This window comes from Ceratina calcarata, unplaced genomic scaffold, assembly GCF_001652005.2.
Source record: "Ceratina calcarata isolate Rehan_Ccalc_2016 unplaced genomic scaffold, ASM165200v1 scaffold174.2, whole genome shotgun sequence".
NCBI classification, from domain to species: domain Eukaryota; kingdom Metazoa; phylum Arthropoda; class Insecta; order Hymenoptera; family Apidae; genus Ceratina; species Ceratina calcarata.
This window is the reverse complement of record NW_017138784.1, coordinates 21,259-29,057: the sequence shown is the minus strand read 5'-3', so window position 1 is coordinate 29,057 and position 7,799 is coordinate 21,259. Positions and strand designations below refer to the sequence as shown.

Here is a 7,799-nt window from a genome sequence, read left to right as displayed (position 1 = left end):
CTGTATGTCACTCAAATTTGATAAGAATATAAGGAACTTCTATTTCTGTCAATCTCTATGTTTTAAAAATATTTCGAGGTACACGTTTTGTTTGAAACTTAACAAGTGGAATTTATACAGTGTCATGTCAAAGAGTACAAACTCAATTCGGTATAAATTGGTTGATTTTATCTCGTAATCCACGATTTAGAGGCACAAACAAAGAATGTAAAATAAAGTACTGTTAATTCAAAACAAATTTAAAAAGCGCATTTGAAAGAAAGGTTAACCTAATGAAGGTTACAGTTATTTCTCGTTCACTAGCGTATCTTTCGAAATAGAAAAATTAAAGCGTATCGATACTGAGAAAAATCATTTAGAAATGATAAGGGACACTTGGATTAATCGAGAAGCAGTTTGTTACACTTATTGTTTCTCAGGAAAACAAAATTCGAGGACAATGTATCGATTGAGTCGTCCGCAGTAACCTTTCAAAACGAGGTTAAAAACAATAGTCGAAAACGTTTTGCCAGATTCTATTTTTCAATGAGTTTAGTTCGCTCCGACAAATGTTCAGTGACGAAATATTAGAAAATGAGGAATAACAAATCGAAGGAACAAGGAAATGTAATGAGAAACAGGAGCGTTAATCTCACCTGTCTTTCTGACATTTTCGCTTGCGTCACATAACTGTCAGTTCTCCGGAGTTATCATGCGTTCTATTCTTTACAAAATCGTTCACATCTATCGCGATAGGTTATAAGAGGGAAATTTTAAACAGAATTACTTTACGAACAAAATTCGGGCGTCCATGACAGCCCGAAGCTGTCCGAAGCTATTCTGCTACAAAGATATTCATATAACGGGTGGTAAAATTCAGTTTAAATTAGACCATGACGGGAATTAGAACAACTATCTTAAGTCACGGGAATAATTAATGTTCTTCGTCTTTTTCTCTCACAATCGGAAGTTCAAGGTTTACGTTTTTCAAACGCACGTGCAAATGATTATGTTACGGATGCAGCGCTTAGGAAAGATTGTTTACAGATTATCACATAATTGTAATTTGTAAATATTATTTAAGATGTCAAAGAAACTATTTTTTTTTTTAAATATTTATTGTATTTACTAAGTACAATGATATGTGCACGAATACCATTTTATATTTATATATATATTTCCTGTAGTTCATTATATAATACGACCTATGAACTGTTGGAAATCTAATGTAAAATGATTAGCACAGAATTATTTTAAGAAATCCGTTGAAAAAAGTTACAAATTCAATGAAAAATTTACTAGAAAGCAATTAAAACCAATCAAATGCTTTTTGCACAATGAAAAATTATACAGAACATTATAAAATATGCATTTCTCGTTCAATCCCTTACGTATCAATTCTATCAGCTATATTTAAAAGTTTTAACACTCAAAGCTAGCAGGAAAGATTAGACTGCGAGAGAGATAGAATAATACAATTTTATTGGAAGAACAGAAAGAAGTAAAGAGAACATGTGAAATCTCTAGGTGCGTTGCTAGTAACTTAATACGATTAAGAGAGCTTTTAAAAGAAACAAAAAATACTTTTGCACTGCATCGGTTGAATCGTAACTAAGCATAATTTTGAATTTTCGTATGGTCGTCAAATCCGAATAAATACGATATCGATGTTTATGAAATGAAATGTCCAGAAAAAGTACTATATGTACTTTATTTATCTCTTAATGTTGGTAAGCCGTCTATCGATTCTCCCCACGTACACACCTCCTCTTCAGTCATCGATTGCACTTTTTGCACCTGCCATTTTTTTTCCAGAGTAATGAGAGCCTCATCTCAAACCAGTAACACGAGGGTGCAGTAAAACAGGCCTGACCTGCGGAACCACCCTCACCCTCTTCGTCTCGATGAATCTTTCATATTCAATATCATTCGAAAATTTCTAAAGTGTCTTCTGCAAGAAATAAAGAGAGAACGAAAGACAGAGAAAGATACACTTGAGAAGTCAAAGTGTGCACGAGGAAGGGACAACGGTGCAGTCAGTAAGAAAGAAAAAGAGGAAAAAAGACAGAAGTAGAAGAAGGTGAAAGTGAGAGAGAGACGGACAGAGGGTGGGTGGTGGGGGGCTCTCGGGTTAAGAGCGAGGGAGAGAGAGGTGGTCGAAGGGAGTCGAACGAGGAGAATGACGGATAGCCAGCAGCAGTTTTGCTTGCGTTGGAACAACTTTCAAGCTAATATCACCAGCCAATTCGAGGCCCTCAGGGATGACGAGGACTTCGTCGATGTCACCTTCGCCTGCGACGGTAGACGTCTCCAGGCGCACAAGGTTGTCCTCTCCGCGTGCAGCCCTTACTTCAAGGAGTTATTCAAGGTTAGAAACCTTCCCCGCCTTGCTTCTCTCAGTGCTCGTTGCTCGAGCTTCGTCTTTCCCCTCCCCACCCTCTTCCCTTCCCCTTACCTGATCCTTCTTACCTTCTTTGACAATCATGCTTCGCCTTAGACATAACCGAAATACATTTCTTGTTCGTTAATCCTCATGCATATTTTGTGACAGTATGTCGTAATGTTCCTATATATCACCATACACCATTTGCACGTTAACTCTTTTGCCTAGCTGCTATTTATTTGTCAATAATCACTGCTCTTTCTGATTCAAATGCAGCTGGCTTTATTTAATTTTATTTAATATTATTCAATCCCGATGCGTTATTTTTATACGTATTGAGAATTATAATATGAAAACTATAAAATAAAAGTCTTAATTGGAACATAGCTTTTCAATACAAGTGACTCGTATATATCTTAAGGTTTTAATATTTATAGTCAGTGTATTTGTGATAGTTATGAAATAGATTTAGCGTACAAGAGTATAAGATCAAATTAAAAAGTAATTATAAATATCCACTCATAGTTTTAAGTTTGCAAAATAAATAATATGAAGAATTATATTTCATATTTTCATTAACAGCTTGAGACATATTAAGTGCAATTATATAATTTTGTAAGTAATTGTTCGGTTGTTAAGAAACAGGAATTATCTACTCTTGTACTTCAATGGGATTTTTTCATATTAAGAAACACAATAATGAACTTATCTACTTCTATAGAAAATTGAATCTCTGAAGTCTAATCATTGATTTAAGAGTATTCTTTTTATTCTTATAGTTTCTGTATTTTAGCATTAAAGTCAGCCTCAGTTATTATTATTGCAACTTTAATTATCAAACATTGTATAACAAACTGCTATTTAACATATGTTTGATAACAAGTGGATTTATCATTTGATCTTGCGAATCATAGCCCAACGAACGTCTCATTTGTGACAAATAAAATGAAATTGTGGTTATTTTTATATTTAAAGACAAATCCATGCAAACATCCGATAATATTTATGCGTGATGTGGAATTTGAACACCTGCAATCGCTTCTGGAGTTTATGTATGCTGGAGAGGTTAACATATCTCAAGCAGAATTGCCTACATTTCTAAGAACCGCAGAATCTCTGCAAATCCGTGGCCTCACCGACTCCCAAAATAATCAGCACAACAACGAAAAGGTTTGTTTTCACAGAATTAATCCATCTGAACTGAACCACAGCTAATTGAAATTCAATAATGCAACTAAACATTTTTGGTCGGTTCTAGCATTTGAAAACAAACAGCATACACGCATCAAACGGCCGTGGGCTGATCTCACCAAACTTGGAGGAGGACCGTAGCAAAACACCACCAACCACAAGTCCTCCACCGTTAAAAAGGCTGTGCAAACGAAGTGATTCGCCTCAAATATCTAGTCCAGTACCAGCTGCGGCGGCCTGTGCAACTGGAACGCCACGCACACGGCCATTAATTGAGCCACAGGTTCAACTTGACTGTTACAAAGATCTCGATATTGTTGAGGTAACTTTTTTTACAATATACGTATTATACAACACGAGATGTCAGGAAACAATGATTATATAATTTTCGCGTTTCTCTCTTTAGCCAAAAATAGAATTACCAGAGTATGGAAGCGACGATGATTGTTCTCCAAAGCAGGAGGTCAACACACTGCCAAGTGGTTTTCTTAGCCTTGATGGTGGCATGGAAGTTTTACCATCTTATCCACCTTCTTATCAAGGTAATTGCGATGGATATTGTATCGCATACTCATCGATAAAATCTAATAAACTGTTAACAATTACAGTAAAGAAGTAGGATTTATATTTCTAAGTGGATATAAATTTTTGTAGGCGGTGGATCAGGAGGAGGGGGAGGTGGCGGCGGAGGTGGGGGCAGCGGATCTTTGGAAGGTGGAATGCCAGGACCATCTCATGCCGGAAACACGGAGCTAAATCAAGAGCAGCAAGGTAAGTGACTGTCCGTCCCGAACCCTAATTATTTGGTAGTTGCGAGCACCATTACAAACAGCAACAACCTAGTCGATCATGTCGGAGATTTTTTTGGATGCGAATATAAAGACGGAAGGAGAAGGAGAGCCTCGGTTTGAAATGGTAAGCTCGTGTAGCTCGGTAGCTCTTGTTAGGCGGTAGGAGAGAAAGGGTAAGAAAGAGAACGAAAGAATGCGTGTACACGCGTGTATGTAGAAAAAGAGTACAAGAGACAAAAGGGAGAGAGACGGAGAGAATGGGAGAATGTGTGAGAGCGAGTGTGACGGAGAGAAAGGAAGAGAAGAGACATTTGACACTCGGAGGCAATTTTCTGATTTTATCCAGGAGAGTGCAGTTTGCGGCTGTTGTGTGAGAAAGTCAGCTGCGTGTACATACTCGGGCTCTCTACCTGTTTATATTGTTTGCCAGAGTTGGAGGTGATGCCGAGAACGAAATAATTTTCATAAACAGATTTTATATACATCGCGTTTACTTATTATTCGTTTATTTATGAATTATCATTTATTTTTTCTGTTAAGTTTATTATTTGAGAATGCAAAGTCTCGTGAGTACCACCGATCAATAAGATATTTAAACAGTGGGAGGGAAATAGTATAATTTGTAATATTTTATTTAGAGAAATAAATCCCTCCGCCTGGTAAAACAACCTGCCTGTTGCTTTTTACGATTTCCGTTATTCTCCTTTGGAAGCTACGCCAATTGAAAATGTCGAATAACTTTGCATTTTTAACATCTTTGAAGCGGCACGTTCGTTGACGCATCCCTCGTTTTGGAGTATCAGTCTTTTATTTTGGATTACAATTATTTAGTATTTTGTCTAATTGGCGTTGTTTTTATCTATATTCATACATATCCTTTGGCGGAACACCCAGACTTGAAATATAGCGAAATTTCTCGTTGCTTTACGCTAAATTTTGTTACGAGCTTTTTGGTTACGGTCAATGTTTAATCATGGTGTTGTAATTAAACAAAGAACAGATTAATATTTTTGCTTCACTAATCATATCATGTGGCAGTTCAAGAGTTATCATATTTAAAAGGCCTAAAAATTTGGGGTTTTATTTTTCATATGGTTTCGTTGTTCTGTTAATTTTTAATTTTGTTATCGAAAACAGTTGTTAATATTATTTTATTATAAAACTAAACGAACAAATAAAATATAAACATCTGCATAACAGAGTTAGAAAAAATAATCGTGTGTGTTCATTTCTGTTTTATTATGTTCAGAGCAATAACTATGCATATCATTAGAAACGAAAAAGATTTATGTGTTAATTGGAATCAAATTTGTAAACGTGAAAGGGTGTTGTTGTCAAGACACAATTGTATAATAATCTCGGAGGATGCAGCGCGAGCTCTCACGCCTCATGTCCCAATAACATACGCTTACCATTTGTCTCCGATGTGTGCGCGTTATAAACGCGCGATATCGTTGTACACACGACAAACAGCAATGGGATCAGCAGATATTATTTTTGCTTTTTACTTTTATAGAACGTGGCAGTCTTGCTTTGATTTAAAAGTACCACATGAACAAATTATAACTGTTTGATCAAAAAAAAGTTTCATAAATAAATAGATAAATGTTATGTTCATTTAAATCATAAATGCAAAAGTTGTTAATATAAAGAATTGAGTAAATTTGAAACTTAGAAGTTGATCCCATTGCTAGATTAGGCAGAGCATACGAAGGTCGTGTGGCTAGGGTTTCTTAGCTGGTTGTTGCTGTCCGGTGGTGGCTGGCAAATCGGAGACCCCACCCATGAATCCATTCAATGAAATAAAAAAAAAAAAAGACAAAATTAACTCCCTTCTCCGTGCTGCCTCTACCGGGTTAGAGCAAGTTGTGTGTGTGTTGCAGCTGACCTACGCAAACTGCACTCGCTGGACCCGCGCCCCTGTCCTGTCTGCAACCGCATGTACAGTAACTTGTCGAACCTGCGTCAGCACATGCGCCTGATCCACAACCCTCAGAGTGTCACATGCCCCCTCTGTAACAAGCCATTCAAGACCAAGCTCTACCTGAAGAGACACCTCGTCAGCTTCCACGAGCTCAGCGTGGCAGACAGGCATCGTCAGGAAGAGATCTACCAGCAGCAACAGCCGAAGACGCAACAACCGACCGGAGCGCAGACGACCCATCTACAGATTCAGACAGACAACGCTGTTAAGTCGTTCTCCGCGCCCCGAGTCACCCTGGACGAGGGCACAGCCACGGTTACTTTGGAAAATAAATCAAGAGTATTCCAAGACGATGCTTACGAGGTCAACCAGACCAATGCTGAATCAAAGCACTTTCAGAGCAGCATGATGCAGCAGTTCGACGCTGCATACCACTAATGCGCCTTAGTTTCTTCGGGCCATTTGTGATAATTTTTTGGTTGAGTAGACTTAATGCCAGTTAATTCTGGCAACCATAAACTCCAAGTGAAGTTTTAAATAGTCTTTTGGAGAACGACCAAGACGTCGCGGAGAGATTAACGACTCTTGCTGCGATGGACAGCGCGTTAGACAATTTTTATCTGACTATTTTTAGTAACAGTAACTGCTCAATCATTTGTATTTTTCGTTACAAACGAGTATGAAATTCTTTTTTCTTGCCCATAAGATTGTAAAGACTCGCTTTAATGTCCAGATCCTTAAATTACAAACAGATTGCAACTGAAATAGAAACACTATATGCTATTGACGATTCGCCGAAGTTACGTTCAAGCTGTCCACGCAGCAATTTGTAAAATGAAACAAACTCTTCGCAACGTCTTCTGATAATCGATACGAAATAATAGTTCTTAAAGAACAACTCGCAAAAGGTGCCGTGCCTATTCGTCGTAAGAAAAAGCGAGAAATATTCCTTAAACAGAAGAAGAAACACAAAAGAAAAAGATGAAAGAAACCGCAAATAACCGTCGCAAGTGGACACAGCCATCCCACCTCGTACTGATTATTCCGCGAGTCAGGATAACTTGTTGTTTTATTTGATGCTATACAGTGTTATACAGACTACAGATATTTACAACGATATTATATTCTTACAGAGGATTATATTTACTTTATTAATTACGTCACACGACTGGGTGACACGCACAGAAACGCCCAGGATGACGTACGAACATATTATAATATATTTTTCACCGCGTAGCAGTTTAACGGTGCAATAGACAGCCAACCGATTTTACAGCTCAAACAGATTTACAGAGGATTTATTATTGACAGTTATCGATGGGAAACCACCGTGATGCAGCAGATTGAATTTAATATATTATAAGAAGGCCCGTGTCCGGGATGGCTTTTCTTACGAATTTCTTTATATATACGCTCTAATGTGATATTACAGAGCTCAATTCATCACTTTTCTCCATATTAATGTTAGCGTAGTACATTTAAGTATAATCCATTTTTACTTATCTCTTTACAGTAAAATATGATATTTCCG

General features: G+C 37.3%; 1 protein-coding gene across 2 annotated transcripts in view; it reads left to right on the top strand.

Moving 5' to 3' along the window:
• The first annotated feature begins 1,784 nt into the window (after nt 1-1,784).
• The window catches only part of LOC108632791 (broad-complex core protein isoforms 1/2/3/4/5), a 25,699-nt gene continuing 19,684 nt past the window's right edge, over nt 1,785-7,799 (top strand). Inside the window, exons 1-6 of one of the 2 annotated variants that reach the window (XM_018037586.2) lie at nt 1,785-2,347; nt 3,338-3,532; nt 3,621-3,875; nt 3,960-4,095; nt 4,208-4,324; nt 6,228-7,785. In XM_018037586.2, the coding sequence (XP_017893075.1) occupies nt 2,159-2,347; nt 3,338-3,532; nt 3,621-3,875; nt 3,960-4,095; nt 4,208-4,324; nt 6,228-6,706 (1,371 nt within the window). In that variant the 5' untranslated portion in view covers nt 1,785-2,158 and the 3' untranslated portion in view covers nt 6,707-7,785. Of the gene's footprint in view, nt 2,348-3,337; nt 3,533-3,620; nt 3,876-3,959; nt 4,096-4,207; nt 4,325-6,227; nt 7,786-7,799 lie in introns of those variants that run through there. The other variant, XM_018037585.2, reaches the window with a different exon arrangement.